Source organism: Coenobita brevimanus, chromosome 89, assembly GCF_032717465.1.
Source record: "Coenobita brevimanus isolate Jiangsu-jjx chromosome 89, ASM3271746v2, whole genome shotgun sequence".
Lineage (NCBI taxonomy): Eukaryota > Metazoa > Arthropoda > Malacostraca > Decapoda > Coenobitidae > Coenobita > Coenobita brevimanus.
The window spans coordinates 19,550,787-19,568,929 of record NC_137042.1 but is presented as its reverse complement, the minus strand read 5'-3'; the positions used below and the strand labels follow the sequence as shown (position 1 = coordinate 19,568,929).

Genomic DNA, 18,143 nt, shown 5'->3' with positions numbered 1-18,143 from the left:
AAAAACGTTCACCACGGTCTGTAGCATCACACAAACATATCCGATTGAGTCAGTCCGGACGATGCCACGTTAAAAAGGGGTGCCAAATCCTTGATCACGCACTTCTTCTCATAACATTCATCCAGCCAGCTCGATCTCTTGTCAGTTCCCTAGCCTCACCAACTTCCAAACCTCTCTTCCTCACACACTCATCCATCATATCCCTCCACCTTTTCCTTGGCCTACCTCACCTCCTCCCTCCTTCAAATTTGCTCAGATATACCTTTTTCACCACTCTGTTGTTATCCATTCTCTCCACATGACCATACCATCTCAGTACACTTTATTTGATTCTGGTGTCCACCGACTTCCTCACTCCACATCTTTCATGAATCACATTATTTTGCATCCTGTCCACCCTCTGTACTTCACATACAGTGCTCGTCAGAAGTATAGAGCGCCCTGCGTCCCTCCTGAGAAACAAACCTTTCAACATTGAAAAAACATATAAATAATGCATTTTATTTACCTTTAGTGCTTCGTAGGGTAGCCTTTACGTTTCTTCACGGACCTGAGACGTCTTGGAAGTGAAAGGGCGAGGTTCCTGAGGTGCTGGAGGGGTATTTTGTCCCAGGAGTCACGAATGGCGGCTTCCAACTTAGGCAGAGAGCTCACGTCTTTCCCTTGGAGACTCTTCTTTACGAGGTACCAGAGGTTTTCAATGGGGTTGAGGTCTGGGCTATTTCCTGGCCAGTCTGTCATGAATGATACCTCGCAGTCACGAAGCCAATTGGTGACCGATTTGGCCTTGTGAGCAGGTGCACCGTCCTGCTGAAACACTCGTGCACCTGTTAGCTCGAAGGAGTCTGGTAAATGATCACACAGAAGCTCCAGGTAAACATCCTGATTCACTCTGATGTTCTTGGGAAGTACAACAAGCTTCCCCAAACCCTTCCCTGAGAAACAACCCCATACCATGAGTGAATCAGGATGTTTAACTGTGCTTTCTACATACCGTGGGTCAAGTGGGTCACTACCTTTGCGTCGATACACACGTGCTCCTCTGTTACAGGTAACACTAAACGTTGCCTCATCAGACCACAACACTGACAACCATTGCTCCTCACCCCAGGTTAGATATTTATTAGCAAAGGAAAGCCTACGAATTCTCTGGCTCTTGGTGAGAAGAGGCTTTTTCACAGGCCTGTGACTTGTGTAACCAAGCTCATGCACCCTACGAGACACTATTCTCACTGACACCTCACCAAACACTTCCGGGTTGCTCTCCTTAATTTTCCTTGCACTCACACGAGGATTAAACTCCACTGCACGTTTTAAAACATTAACAGACCTTGGGGAAGTTTTCCTAGGCCTACCAGACCGCGGTTTCTTTGTGGGAACTGCACCACTGTTTTCCTCCCGAAACCGTGCACACCAACGACGCACTGTCGATCGTGCCACACCAACCAATTCACTAATTTCCTTTGTCTGGTGGCCTGCCTCCTTTAGAGCAATGATCTGGGATATGATTTCACTCGATAGTTCACGGGTAGGTGCCATAACAAAGTTGTGAAGGCCAGAACACTGCGGGACACTCGGTAAAAAATGGCGCAATTTGAGAGGGACACTCGGCGGAGTTCCTCTCTCTCAGGCAGCCCGTGGGCGACTGAGGCGGGAACCAACCAGCGCGTCGGAAGGCCCCAGGCTACCGTGACGTCATGCTCGGAGCTCAAACTTGTGGCTCAATTCTTACCCCCCAGAATGGGTGATTCTTTTTGGGCCATAAGTATTGCGCGCCTGGCGGACAACGCTGAATACTTCTGACGAGCACTGTACATTCCTGAGCAGTCCCATCTCCACTGCCCTTACTCTTGACTTTTCATTTTCATGCCACACCATAGTCTCACATCCATACGTTAAAGTTGGCACTAACATTCTTTCATGTAAGCCTCGTGCAGCTGCAGCACTCAAGACTCTGTTTCTTATCAGGGCCTTCATTGCACCAGCTACTTTTCTTCCTTGTGTCACTTTACTTTCAACTTCTGCACATTTTCCTCTCTTTTCTGTCACTGTACCTCGGTATTTGAACTCTCTCACCAATTCCAGTCTCTCTCCATTCACTGTAACAATGCACTGGGTGTTACCATCTCTATCAGTAACCATCATTTTACTTTTTTCTACATTTACTCTCAAGGCACAGTGCTCACAGACATCAGCAAAACTCTGCATTAGCCTACCAAGTTCTTGTCCGGTACTTGCAAGCAGTACTGCATCGTCAACATACAACAAATTTGAGATATTCCATCCATCACCATTCATTACCAACCCCATCCCTCTCTTCATTACTTGTGTTTTTACTTCTCTCATCACCCCATCCATATATGTATTGAACAGCCATGGGGACATCACACAACCTTGTCACACGCCCACACTGATCGTGAACCATTCACTTAGATGCCCACTGACCCATACACATGCTTCACTTCCATCATAAAAACTCTTTACGGCACCTAGCAGCTTACCATCTACACCGTACGTGCGCAAAACTTTCCACAATCCTTCTCTGTCCACTTTGTCATATGCTTTTTCCAGATCCATGAATGCCATAAACACCTTATGGTCCTTCTCACAAGCCTTCTTTGTTATCTGTCTCACTGCAAATATTTGATGCCTACATCCTCTGCCACTCCTAAAGCCACCCTGTTCATCACTCACTAGGACCTCTGATATCTCTCTTACTTTCACTATAATAATCCTTCCATATACCACTCACTTCGGTCACCTTTATTTTTGTACAGGAGTTTAATCACAGCCTCTTTCCACTCTGCAGGCACAGTTTCAGTCATCCTTGCCTTCTTGCATATCTCCAAAAAGCACATCATTCCACTCTCTCCACTACACTTAAGCATCTCTGCATACTCCTCATCAACCCCAGCTGCTTTCCCATTTTTCAGCCGCTTCACAGCACTCTTCACCTGTGCGAGTGTCACGTTTCCTGGCACTGCATTCATTTTTTGCAAACCCCCAAAACCAGTCATGATTACAGCCACTCTGCTCTCTCTGTTCCCATTCATCAGGCTTTCAAAATATTCTTTCTGTCTGGTACTTACTTCATCCCCATGGGTTAATACAGTAATCTACCACCAGCATCCTTCACACCATCCCATTTCTTACTGCTTTCACTTCTACATTTCCGCACCTCTTTCCAGAATAACTGCCTATTTTTAGAGTGGTTTGCATTCATTTTTCTTCCTAGATCATCATTTACCTCCTTCTTTTTCCTCCTCACTAGTCTCTTCACATGCTTCTTGCTCCCTATATATATATTCAGTTCTTATTTCAACTGAACCCATGTCCTGTAACCACTGTAGCCACTTCTTCCTCTTTTCCTCCACTGCTCTCCTAACTTTCTTATCACACCATGCCGTACCTTTCTTCTTTGTCGTTACTCTTGCCACACCACACACCGCTTTAGCATTCCTAACTAAGCAATCCCTATATGCATTCCGCAGTCTGTGCAGATCGCTTTCATTCCAATTCACTGCTTCTAACTCCTCCTCTAATTTGGTCCTGTAATCATCTGCCATTTCTTTGATCCTCAGCTTCTCCACTTTTAGTCTTTCTCCCTGATTGCTCCTCTCTCTCCTGATCCACCTCACTCCTCTCAGCTTATCTTGCATACCACAATCATATGATATGACAGGCCTCCACATTGTCCTCTCACAGCCCTCGTATCAGCAACCATTCCCATCACTGACTTCTCTACGAGCACGTAATCAATCAGGCTTCTTCCAGCACGATCCCTGTTCCCTCTATACTGTGAATATTTATGTGCATATTTGTGTTTGAAGTACAAGTTACAGATGCACAACCTTCTCTCCTGACACATGTTTTAGTCGCTTCCCATTAGCATTTTCTCCTGGTACTCCATAACAACCCATTATGTCATCCTCAGGACCAGTGCCTACTCGTCCATTCATATCCCCCATTATGATCACTTTATAGCCCTTCGGCATTTCTCCCACTACTCCATCCAGCTCATCCCAAAACCTGTCTTTCTTTCACTCCTGCCCTCACACAGTGCATATGCTACAATCACTGCCACCTTCACCTCAAACTTGACATACATTCACCTTGAGCTGATACATTTGTAGTTTCTCATTCCATTCTGCCACACCTCATTCATCAACAAAGCAACTCCTTCCTTGCATCTTCCTCACCCATTCATTCTCTATCTTACACATTTCACACCCTCCCACTCCTCCACTTCACACCCTTTCATCTTCGTTTCACGCAGTGCCATCATGGCATATCTCACACTCTTGAACATATTCACCACTTCCACCCTCTTGCTCTCCTCATTCACACATCTCATATTCCACATGGCCATGCGAATCTGCCCATTTAGTTGGCAGGTATTGGGCCCTCCGAGGCTTTCTGAAATGACTGCCATGATTAAGTGATTTTGGATAGGGGAATCTGGGGTACACGTAACCCTCCCAGAAACCCCGGTTAATCAGTTATATGGTTACCCATTTGGCTTGTCAGTCAGTGTAGAGATCATATGGCATCTCTACATTGAGTGTGTGGATGATGGGGGCCCCCACCCATATATGTATATATGTATTTATATAGATAGATAGATAGGTAGGTAGATATATATATAAGATAGATAGATAGATACCATATATATATTGTGTATATATACAGTATATATACAGTATATATATATATATATATATATATATATAGTATATCTGTCTATCTATCTATCTATCTATCTGTCTATATATATATATATATATTAAATGTCAGGACCAAATTGCCCAGTCCCGGGCTTCTACGCTTCTCATGGGGCAAGGTAGAATTGGACGATGGATGGATGGATATATATATATATATATATATATATACAGTAATACCTCTCTAAGTCGGAATAATTGGGGCTGAGACCATTCCGACTTGACCCGACTGTAATTCCGACTTGTTGAAATGTGAGATTCCTGACTAACCAGAAACAAAAAAACAAAAATCACTTATCATGCTTGTAGAGGGTGTAATCAAAGCCTAAAAAGGGTCTTTTGGTAGGATGTAGAGGTGTTAGGGGAGCATATGATCGCTTCTGTATCTTAAGCATAATCACAATTGAACAACAGTACAATACTGTACTGTACCTTACACGTTTACACTCATCAAGCTACTAGCATCGATCCTTTCCAAAGCTTTAAGCTTCTCTTGGATGCTCAGGGTCTTCAGCTTCATCCCCTTCATGCCTGGAGGAGCCTTGGAAGCCCTGCTGGTTAGTAATAAGTGTGGAATCCGGAGTGGAATGCTAGAGAATACCGACACGAGTGGTAGTAGAAGCTAGACTGAGGCAGAATGAGGCAGGAGGTTGCAGGACTTAGCAGTGCTGTCTAGTGGAATGTACAGTACTGTACAGGACAGAAATCTGCTAGACTGACCTAAACAGTGATAAAAATCCACCAGATTGATGGAAATTAAAGAACATTAAGGAAAACAGTGATAGATAGGACTTTACAATACGCCAGACATAGAGCAAGCTTTATCATTGATTATCCTCCTCCCCCTCTTTTTTTTAAACCTCTACTTTTAGTGGGCAAGTCGCCATATTAGCAACACTGGGCGGGAGGTGGCTGACGGGCCCTCACAGGCTAGAACATGATGAGCCAGTGCATCGTCATGCCAAGATATGGTTTCCCTTAACCAAGATTTCATGTCTTAATGGTAGTTTTACGAGAATTTTCTGACTGGTGGAGCAACACGAGCCCTCGCAGCCTAGAATGATGCGTCATCATTCTAAGTTGGGCCTTCCATTAGACATCATTAAACAACTATGGGGAAATTTTTCTGAGATTTTTTTGACAGATCTCAGACATTTTGAATTATTTTCATTAATGATTTTCATGTCCCATTACAACTTGTGCGTAATTCTTATTTATTGGATGCCGACTTGCAGAGGTTTTACTGTGTGTGTGTGAGTATGTGTGTGTATATACTGTATATATATATATATATATATATATATATATATATATACTGTATATATATATATATATATATATATATATATATATATGTATAAAACTTAGGTAGTTGGTAGAGGATGAAGGTACCATGATTCAGCAGCTTCCATTCCTTTGGGAGGGGGGGGGGACTGCAAGAGTATACAATATCAAATTCATTAAAGCTGTTTAGTACAGGTATTCCAAGAAGGTTAAGCAAAAAAAATATATAAGTATTAAGCTATTGTCTGCAGTGCACATTGCAATTTAACCCTTAAACCTCAGCTGACAGCTTGTCTGTTTTACCGTGGCTAATACCAGGCAATTTATTTACCATTGAGAAACTTTCCAAGGTCTGAGAGTTAAAGAGACTTGATGATTAAGAATGCTTTAGATAACCAATCTCTGGACTATTATGCTTCTGGTACATCACTATGTGATTGGATGGTAATGATGATGATTTCAGTAATCCTATTCCTCCTGTAGGTGACACTGGTATACAATGCAGGGCTCTATGGCATTGATGAGAGTGAATTAGCACACCAGGTCCAGGTTGGAGTGGCAGCCAGCACTAGTGTGGGTATGGCTGAACATAAACCAGCTGGCACCACCCAAGTTCTCGTCCAGGGTAACCAGGTTGCATTTATTGCCAAGCTTCTCCTAGGTCAGTACTGTTTGTTTCATTAATACTGTAGTATATTTTGGTGTAAGGAAGATTGTAAGTTTATTCAGGTACAGTATTAGTATGGATTTTGTATTATCAAATCCATGCATTCTAATATTCCTTCACATATATCACTTTAACTAACTAGATAAGTGTTTTAATTCTTATTTTCCCCATGTACATTGACCCACACTGTGTGACATGAAATATAATCATGATACTCAAGTGGAATTCAGCTATAGACCTTCCAAAATATCGAGATCATTTGGGCGTTGTCCCTCACGGGAATTCCCCTTCACGCGATGCTGCCGAATCTGTACCAAAACACACCTCTCTTTCTCATGTCAGCTATTTACTACTTGTAAATGAAATTTATTTACAGTATATATATATATATATATATATATATATATATATAGATATATATATATATAAAGAGAGAGAGAGTGAGAGCGACATAGATATAATATATATATATATATATAGATAGATAGATAGATAGATATAATATATATATATATATATATATATATATATATATATATATATATATATATTATATCTATCTATCTGTAAACCCAGCCCCTCCAGGCCTTGGACGCAGGGACGCACTGCACATCCACCTAATCAGACGTACAGAAATGACAATGATTAGGTGGATGTGCAGTGCGTCCCTGTGTCCAAGGCTGGGTTTACAATGGAAGAGTTGAGAGGTAGGATGGGACTGGAGTGTATTGGTGTTGTGATGAGGAGAGGTAGATTGAGGTGGTTTGGGCATGTGGAGAGGATGGGGGATGATAATTGGGTGAGGAAGGTGAGAAGTGTTAATATTGGGGGTGGGGTTATGAGGGGTAGACTGAGAAAGACATGGGACGAGGTCATTAAGTGTGACCTTAGGGTTAAGGGACTGAACAGGGAGGCTGCAATGGATCGTGCAGCGTGGAGAGCCGCCATTAGGTGACCAAGGCCGACACATGCAAGCATGTTGGAGCCTTTAAAAACGAAACGATATATATATATATATATATATATATATATATATATATATATATATATATAAAATTCTCTAAGAAGGCTATATAGTGTAAGAAAATGCCTATTGTTTTTAATAATAACAATGACTTTTTATAAATACCTCAACACTTGGCAACATTGCTTTCCAGTGCTGTCACGCTTGTAGGTGAGTCAGTGAGGGTAGGTCAGGCATCAATCCGCAGGCCACTTCCTCTCTGACCGCCATCAAAGATGGAAGCTCATACCCTTATTACTCGCCCTCTCTGCTCCACAGTCAAGAAAGAGAACTTATTTAAAGTGTAAATAAGTATTTTTTAGAAGAGAAGGCAAACAGAGGACCTATAATTGATCCCTCAAAAGCTGTTACAGACAGACAGACAGAGCCAGGAGGTTTTTCCTCAAATTCTAATAATTCATAAAACTGTGTAGACTTTTTATAGAAATAAATCCATAAAATGTTGATTTTATATGCAGAGAGAGAGAGAGGTAATGAGCTGGAAGTGAGGGCTGTCCCTTGAGGTTTGTCTCTATTCCAATAATTGGCCCAGTAGAAACTATGGCAGTGTCGCACGTAGGGGAATTCTCTTGAGGGACAATGCCTAAACGTTCTTGATATTTTGGAAGGACTAGAGGTACTTCCATATATCAGTGTTTCTCAACCAGGGGCCCATGGACCTAAATGGGATTACAAAAAGCTGCCAGGGAGACCTTGGAGTTCCTGGGAAATATTACTTAATCTTTTCCTTATCCTGTCATGCATCTTATTACATGCTTCTTTCACCTGCACCTTGTATTCAAATAATTTTGTTAATTTTTATGTAACTCATAATAATTAACATATTTAAAGAAAATTTAATGTACTGTGAGGCTGGATGAGGAGGAAGTGGAAAATGTGAGTGCGATTAAGAACTTGGGTAGTGTGACGAGTAAAGATGGAAGTTTGGAGGGTGAAGTGCTTGAAATGGTACAACAGGGAAGAAAGGTTACTGGTTCTTTGAAAGCAGTGGCAAGGAACAGGGAAGTGAATGTTGAAGTAAAAAAAGTCACTGCATTACGGTATCGTGATATGAACTCTAACATTTAGAAGGGAATCTTGGACCTTGATGGAAGGGCACAAGCCAAGAGTGAGAGCAGTGGAAATGAGTTATTTGAGAGGAGCATGTGGAGTTACACGGAGAGACAGATTGACAAATAAGGAAGTGAAGGAGTGTTGTGGTGTGAATGTGGATGTGATAGAATGCACTAGGAAAAATACATTGAGGTGTTTTTTTAAATTGGCCATGTGGAGAGGATGGAGAGCAAGAGACTAATTAGGAGAGTGTATGTGAGTGAAGTGGAGTGGGTGAGAGGGAGAGACTGAGGATGAGTTGGAGGGATGGAGTGGATAGGTATATGAAAGAGGGGTGTATGTGCTGGGAGCAAGGCAGTGAAGTGGCATTGACAGGACGACTTGGAGACGATTTGTTTATGGCTACCTGTTATGGGATTGAGGCGTCTGGCAATAGATAGATAAATTGATAGATTTATTTATTTGTTTAATTCAGTTAGAATTTCTTACTGTGTGGACATAATGAACTGTTGAATGTCTGTAATTACGGTATATCTTTTGGGCAGTGTTGGCAAAATATTATGTCTTAGCCAAGCTATGTATGGGAAGGAGAAACTCATTAAGTAATATTTCTAATGCTTTCAACAGAGTGTGGCACAGTTCCCTGCTATCCAAACTCCCTTGCTATGGACTAAGTCTTTTGTTCCTCTGCTTTCCTAATATCTCAGCAAAACAGATGATATGTATTCCAATTTCCACTCAGTTAATGCCAGCGTGCCACAAGGATCAGTTCTGGCACCAACCCTAGTCCTAGTTCATATTAAGGATCTCATATCTGTCAACCACAGTCCCATCCATTCATATGCAGATGACTCAACACTTCACAGTTCATTCACACTCAAACACCAATTCTATCTTTCTATCTATCTATCTATTGCCAGATGCCATAATCCCATAAGGGGTGGCTATTTGACTTTGAGTAATTTGTTTTACGGGGAGGGGCACTAACTCTCCACCAACCAACTTGTTGACACGTAGGGAGCATGTATGGTTTAGTAATATGGTTATCACCCAGCATTGTAAATGGTTTCTTGGCCTACAGGAAACCATTTGGCTTGTCACTCAATGTAAAGCCACCTGTAAAGGAAAGAATAACAATAAGAAGTGACAGGAAAGATGAGAGAAGTAGGAAGAGAGGAGGGCAGGCACAGGAAAAGAATGATACAGGCTAAGGAAGATGTAGGCAGCACATCAAGTGAGTGGATGATGGTTGCCACCACTTACCACTAAAACACCCATTCACAAAGTTTAATATCTCTAACTCTCAACCCAGTGCAGCCATCTCCATAAAACAAGACTTATCTAAGATCACTGAATGGGGACAAAATAACCTTGTCTCATTTAATGTTAGTAAGACCAAATATATACAATTTACTATCATCATCATCATCATCCAATCCTAAATTGCCCCATGAGGAGCATAGGAGCCCAGGGCTAGGCAGTTGGTCCCGACATTTAAGATGAGAGTGACCAGCCTCACTCATCCCTGAGTGGCATTACATGAGCAATCAACCCCAACCACCCCATGGATATAAACCTTCACCAGCTCAATCCGATTGGAACGCAATAATTATCCACTAAACCACCAGGCACCAAAATTTGGTTATATGGTTACCACCTAGCATAGTAAATGGTTTCCTGGTGCACAGGAAACCATTTGGCTTGTCACTCAGTGTAGAGTCACCCACAGGCTAAAGGAAGTGGAAAGAATGAAGGAAAGAAAGACAGAAGAGGGAGTATAAAGTCACCCGTAGGCAGAAGGACAAGGAAAGAATGAAGGAAAGAAAGACAGAAGAGAATGGAAGGAAAGAAGGATGGAGAGGAAAGGGCAGACGCCCGAGAGCAGCACTACATCGAGTGAGTGGATGGTGAGCGCCCCCACCTCACTTGTTACATTCAAAATTTTGGGAAAATTAGGAGAAATACACTGAGGTGGTTTGGACGTGTGGAGAGAATGGAGAATGAAAGACTGACTAAGAGGGTGTATGTAGGTGAGGTGGAGGGAGGGAGAGGGAGGGGAAGATCGAGGATGAGGTGGGGGGATGGAGTTGAGAGGTATATTATGGAGGGGGGAGTGAGTTGGGGGGTGGGTAGTCAAATGGTGGGTGACAGAGCGGCTCGGAGGCATTTTATCTGCTGCCACCCTTTGCAGGATTAGGGTGTCGGGCTATAGATAGATTGATAGATTTATTGCAGAGTAGGGCTGGGTTAAATGAAGGCTGTCAAAGGAAGTGTGGTGATGTTTATGTTCAGGAAGGTGGTGAAAGGAGTTAATACAAATTGTAAAGGATATGGTAGTGGAGAACAAAAGCGGATAAAAGTTGAGGGGACATTTGTACCTTTCTGAATGTCACAAGTGAAAGGGAGGCTGATGCTGTTTCATTTGGGAATGTCAGGAGTGGTTAGAAAGAAAATCCAATGTGTGTTTAGATGTGAAAAAGTACTGGCAGTTCTGAAAAAATTTTATGGAAATATGTTTTGATCCAATGACCGTACTATTTCATATTCCTTGTCTAACTAACTCGACATGTGAAAATTTACTGTACATTTCAGAAAGGTTCCCTGAGTGCGTAGAAATTATGATGAATGGCTAAAATTTTATGTTTTAGAGAGATGCTAGTGGATTATTTACTTAAATTTAGCAGGATTGCATTAGGACAGGGAAGTGTGTCAGAGGACTTAGCAAAAAAAGTAATTACAGAATTTTCCAATTAGGGAGTTATCTTGATAAGTTTTGGTGGTCTTATCTCAAAAAAGTAAAACCATCTGAGGTGCACATTATCCCACTTATGACTTTGATTATGTTTTGCAAGTTTCAGAAAAAAATGGAAAGAAGTTTTATTCCCTTGCAGTACAGAGGCTTGGTGACAGAAGGGATAATGGAAGCCACAGGGATATTAGGTTCCACTGAGTGTTGTTGACTTAGCAGATCTGTGCTTTGTCCAGTGACATCTTTTATATATTAATCAGGCCACCTCCAGACAATTTTATTCAACTTTGGAAGGCTGTCTAATTCAGGTAGAGAAAGGGGTTAATTTAGGCTATGTCTAACCCCTCCTAGTTGGAAACGCTCACCTAAGCTGAATATTATAGCCTGGAGGTAACAGGAAGAAACTGAAAAAGATGGCAGTGGATTCAAGGGGCTAATAATATACGTGATTACTTGATGACTGTTTGCTGTGAAGTGAAACAAAGCATAAATAAGAGGGGAGAAAGTAAGGAGGGAAAAATGGCATTAAGAGGTAGCCTTGATTATAGTGCTGTTCTTCATTATAAGCCTAATGTTTTTGTTTGTAATATATTCATATTAGGGAGTCATAGTATTAAGGTTTTTAATTGTGATTTTTGTCATATTAATACTGCCCAATTTCTTATTACAGAAACCTACCACATACCTCGCAAGTATATTCGAGGGTTGGAATTAGCAGCAAAAGGCAAGAAGTAGAAGAAAAATTTATTATTGTTTAAGAAACCTCAATATCTTTTTTGTTATTGTATTACTGCATAACATGCATGCAGTTACTTCATGCTGTTATAGCCTAAGATTTCATGAGGAATGAAATGTACAGTATATGACATTCGATGAAACATTGTAGGTGAAAAACATAAATCATATCAATGAATGCTTTTTATAAAATGGCAGTGATTCATTAGTACTTCTTACAGCCTGGGGATGCCATACTGAAGCACCATTTAAAAAATTGTTATTAACTAGTTTTTCTGTGCTTGGGCTGAAGGAGTAACCCCTTCAGTATGGTGGTGTATGTCATACTTGTAGGTTATTTTAATTGTTACTGAGCAACTTATTTACTTTTTCACATTTCAGTTTAGAAGGGAGAGAGCTTATAGTGAAGGGGTTAGAAACAGTCTTAATTACAGTACCTCCCAGCATGATTTTATATATATATATATATGTATATATATATATATGTATATATATATATATATATATATATTATTATTATTATTATAATTATTATTAACGGATTTAATTCAGATATCAAATACCTTGTTTTATCCAGTGTAAGAAAGACACATCACAGTGGAGTAGAACTATGCCCATTAACCTCTGAAGTTCAGTAATACTGTATATTTTTTCTGCTTTTTCCACGATACTGCCAGATGAATTTATTTAGTCGAGGAAAGACCGCTCATAATGGGATTAACCATATGCTGCTGACTTTTTGGCAGTTTATTAATGTTGCTGGGACACAACATAGCTGTATATATTTTCATACACTCCATTTTTACCCTAAACCAATTTTTAAGAATATCATTATTAAGTTCACCTACAAAATAAAGGAAGTCAAAACTAAGTTAGCACAAGAAATATCAAGTTGTTTAGATTAATTCCTCCACATTTATGTAGTCAGCAAAAAAAAAAAAAAAGAAGAAAAATGAAAAAAACTAAATTCACAGTGATTAAATCCCACCTCACATGAGAGGTCGAAGATGTCTTTATGGATGTTCACCACCAGGACCCCCGTGCAGGAGTTCACACACTCTGGCCACACTTTGCATCAGATGGCATTCAGTGTGCTCAGTGGCACCTCCATCCACACCACTGTTATGTTGTCAGTGGTCTGTTTGATGATGTTCTTGTACCTCCTCCAAAACTGCCACACCACATCACTCATCTCAGAGTCACTCACCCATAATGCGGGAGAGCTATGGTAGCCTTGTCCTCTTAGCCTTGATGTCTGCAGCATCAATAGAACACACATTCCACTGGGGATAGCACCAGAGATGATTTCCAAGTTAAGAGTTTCAGATATTTCACATTAAAAGTTCTCTGTCGACTTGCTATTACATCTCTATCTATCTCTAGCCTGACGCCCTAATCCCGCAAATGGTGGCCGCAGACAAAATGCCTCCAAGTCGCTCTGTCACCCACCATTTGACTACCCTCCCCCCAACTCACTCCCCCCTCCCTCATATACCTCTCAACTCCGTCCATCCACCTCATCCTCTGTCTTCCCCTCCCTCTCCCCCTCTCCACCACCTCACCTACATACACCCTATTAGTCAGTCTTTCATTCTCCATTCTCTCCACATGTCCAAACTACCTCAGTGTATTTCTCATTATCTTCTCAACCACATCCACATCCACCCCACAACATTACATCACTTCTTTATTCGCCAACCTGTCCCTCCAAGTCACTCCACATACTCCTCTCAAGGAACTCATTTCCACTGCTCTCACTCCTGGCTCGTTCCCCTCTTGCAAGGTCCTCTCCTCGCTTCCATACGTCAGGGTAGGGATCACAATACCATCATGCAGTGACTTCTTAACTTCCATACTCACCTCCCTATTTCTCATCGCTGCTTTCAATGAACCAACAACCTTCCTTCCCTGCTGTACCCTTTCACGCACTTCATCCTTCAACGTTCCATCCTTACTCATCACACTACCCAAGTACTTGAATGCACTCACATTCTCCATATCCTCACCATCCAACCTCACTGTACATTCTGTGACTTCATTCCTCTCAAACACCGTAACTTTACTCTTGTTTACATTAACTTTCAGATTCCTCTTCCTACACACTGTCCCAAATTCATTCACTAACCCTTGCAACTCCCATTCATCTTCACTCAATAATACTGTATCATCAGCAAACAGCAACACCGGAATCTTCCAAATTTTGCCCTCATTCATTAGAGCCACCCCCACATCCACTGCCCTACCTTGCACCTCCTTTACAACTCCATCCATGTATATATTAAACTGCCATGGAGACATCACGCAACCCTGTTTCAGTCCCACATTGAGATCAAAGAACTCACTCAGCTGACCATCCAATCGCACTGTAGCCCTAGCTCCTTCGTACAGTACATACTCTTCACAGCACTCAATAATTTCCCCTCCACTTCATATATTCTTCATACTTTCCACATATCTTGTCTGTCTATTCTGTCAAAAGCTTTCTCTAAGGCCATGAAGCAGCTTACACTTTCATTCCCCTCTCTAGATACTTCTCCACTAAACATCTTAGAACAAATATCTGATCTACACACCCTTTTCCCTTCCCAAATCCCCCTTGTTCTTCTCCAACTAGCTCCTCTGTCATATGAGGAGTCTCGTGGACAAGGGGCGAATGCGCCACCCCCATCAAAAATGAGTTATGCATGTTTTCCGATAGATGGAAGCACTGAAAATCTCGTGGTGAAGAGCGTTTTCTGATTCCGACCCATGTGGGTTCAGAATTCTAGGTTCAATCTCCCTTGTTTTGCACACGTGGAGGGGAGGAGAAGGGCGGGGAGGGTCTGTGATTTCAGAGTGGTAGGGGCGAATGTCGGCACGCGCCCAGCCAATGGGCGAGCGGTTCCCTCTGTCAGAGTTACAGGGCCGCCTCTCAGCCTATCAGACGTGCACTAGCACCCCCGCTAGTCATCCCGCCAAGCACGTGAGTGAAGCCTGGCTCAGTTTACATTCCGATGACGTCCTCAACTACTAACTATCAGGCCCCCCCCCCCCCTCTTCATCTTGGTGTGCGGTTGGAGTTGTAAATAGTTGGTGAGTATTATAACTTCATTGTGTCAGTCATTAACAATATAATGGTTATCATACACACAATAAAACAACGTGTTGCCGATAAGATGAAAATATTTAATTAATAATTATAGGGAAAATATTAATTATAGGAATTTTTGGCTGAAAATTTCATATCTTAGTTTCATTTACATCTAATACAGGAATGAATTTCAAGTTGATTGAACAATAATTACTATATGCTGAAAAAACACCATCGCGTATTTTAGTTTTTTTTTTTTTTTTTTTTTTTTTGCAGTATAAATTTGCCTCTTCCAGAGGATTCTAATGATATATGATAACATGCTATTCTATAATATTCTGTGTCTGCCACCTATTCCTGAACTTTAAACGCTCATAACTTTCATTCATTCATTGCCAGATGCCATGTATCCCAAACAGGGTGGCCAAGGGCTTAGAGTTAATTGTTTTTACAGGGAGGGGCACTAATCCTCCACCAACCCCACTTGACACGTAGGGAGACTCATAAAAAAAAAAAAAAAAAAAAAAAAAAAAAAAAAAAAAAATGGCGCATTCGCCCCTTGTCCACGAGACGCCTCATATGCCTAACCCTATCAATGAGTATTCTACCATATATTTTTCCAGTCACACTAAGAAGGCAAATACCGCTATGGTTACCACATACTTCTCTCTTCCCTTTTCATTTGTATAAAGGAACAATTATACCTGATTTCCAGTCCTCTGGAACCCTTCCCTATTCCCAAGCCAATCTTCACAACTTCCATATCCACTCCACAGCAATCTCACCCCTATACCTCAGCATTTCACCACACACACTCCATCAGTTCCTGGGGCCTTTCCTGTCTTGCTCTTCTTCATTGCTTCCATTACTTCCGCCCTACTGATCTCTTCCTCCCTCCACTCATCTCTTTTTCTCCCAGCCATTCCCCAACCACTGATACTCGCTCTGCTCTCACTCTCTACATTCAACAGATCCTCAGAGTGCTCCTTCCATCTCCTCAATTTCTCTCTCTTCTCCACCAACCATCTATTATTCCTATCGTTCACTCCCCTACTAGTTTCCCTTTCACACTGCCTTACTTTCTTTACCACCTTCCGAAACAATTTCTTACTCTCCCTCCATTTCACACGCAGATTCCTCCCAAATTCTTCATCCACATTCTTCATACTGTCCTTCACCAATCTCTTCAACTCCCTTCTCCTGCTCACATATACCTCTCTCTTCTCTCTCTCATCTTCTCCCCTACCTCTACTCGCTAGCCATTCACTATATGCCTTCTTCTTTTGTTCCACAGCTCGTTTCACCTCATCATTCCACCATGCTGTCCCTTGCATCTCCTTCTCACTCCACAAACCACCTCACACACTGCTCCTATCTCTTCCGTGAATATCTTACATACGTCTTCCACCCCTTCCATCTGCTCTAATTCATGCCTTCCCAATCTTTCTTCCACTATGCTCTTATACTCTGCCATTTTCTCACTATCTTGCAGCTTCTCCTCTCTTCTCACAGGAGCTGTTTCCTCCTGTCTTCCCCTTCGTCTCCTCAACCATTTTCTTTGCAGCTTTACCTTGGCCATCACTAAGTGATGGTCCGAGATTCCATTCCCCCACCCTCTCCACACTCTTGCATCCAACACTTGTCTTCTCATTCGCTCATCCACACACACATAATCTATCATTGCCTTTCGTTCAACAAGTTCACCATCCATCCTCTTTATTACTCTCCATGTATACCTGTGGATCATCTTATGCTGAAAGTAGGTGTTAGCTATTGCCAACCCCATACCAGCACAGATGTCCACCAAAGCACTACCATTCCCATCTACTTCAGCTGGCACACCCCACTGACCAGCCACGCCATCCACTCGTACATTCCCTAACTTCACCATTCATGTCTCCAGTCAAAAGCACTCTCTCCCTCCTCTCAAATTTGTCCATACATGCGTCTACACCCACCCAAAACTCATCTTTCACTCTTGCCACTCGATCCTCTGTCGGCGCATGCGCACAAACAATCGCCCACGCTTGTATACCCACTTTCATCCTCACCCATACAATCCTTGCACCCACTGTTCCGTACTCTCTTATATTCTCCTTCCACTTCTTGCATATCATCAGACATACTCCCTCTCTTGCCCTCTCATTCTCATTAACTCCCACACATATATCTAAACCATATTCCCACTCTCTCACCCTTTCACCTTTCCATTTAGTTTCAGTCAATCCACATATATCCACTCTTGCATATTCAAGCACCTGAACAATCTCTCTCTTTCACTTCATCATTCACTCCTCTCACATGCAGCACAATTTGTAGCAAACCTGCACATTTAGTAGGAGATAATGATAGATCTGTTACAGTCTTATGCAAGCGAGGTTAGGTAACTCTGAGAATGCAAAGGAGATGGTCACAGGTGTGGGACATGTCAGCAAGTGGGTGAGTGAGATAAAGGATTGGTGCAAAGGCCACTGCATGCACAGACCCAAGATGGGGTTCTGTGCATGTAAACCCTGGGCAGCCATGTTGCCTAAGACAGCTGACTGCTGGCTTGCTTGTGTCGCTGTCTGCATGAGATTCTCTGAGGTGGCAGTTGCAAATATCGTTGTAGTAAAATCACAACCAATTTTTTATTGTTATTTTGAGAAATGTTAACTTCTGAATTATCATCATAGTTCATCACATAGAATAGTCGTATAACAAGACGACTGTACTGTCCTGATGTGTTTTGGGTAAGCACACGTCCAGTAGCAAACAAGGCTTGTAGGAGGTGGGGCTTAGTGATGTCAGTGTATTCTATCTGATGGTATAAGAATGTGATCCAAACACTAATCAAATTT

The 18,143-nt window shown here is 41.9% G+C and overlaps 1 protein-coding gene across 1 annotated transcript in view; it reads left to right on the top strand.

Annotated features, from left to right (window-relative positions):
- Window positions 1–12,671, top strand: part of eIF2D (eukaryotic translation initiation factor 2D) — a 41,373-nt gene extending 28,702 nt beyond the window's left edge. The window contains exons 12-13 of the mRNA XM_080281494.1: window positions 6,489–6,666; window positions 12,169–12,671. Coding sequence (XP_080137620.1) covers window positions 6,489–6,666; window positions 12,169–12,233 — 243 coding nt within the window. The 3' untranslated portion in view covers window positions 12,234–12,671. The remainder of the gene's footprint in view (window positions 1–6,488; window positions 6,667–12,168) is intronic.
- Window positions 12,672–18,143: the final 5,472 nt, after the last annotated feature.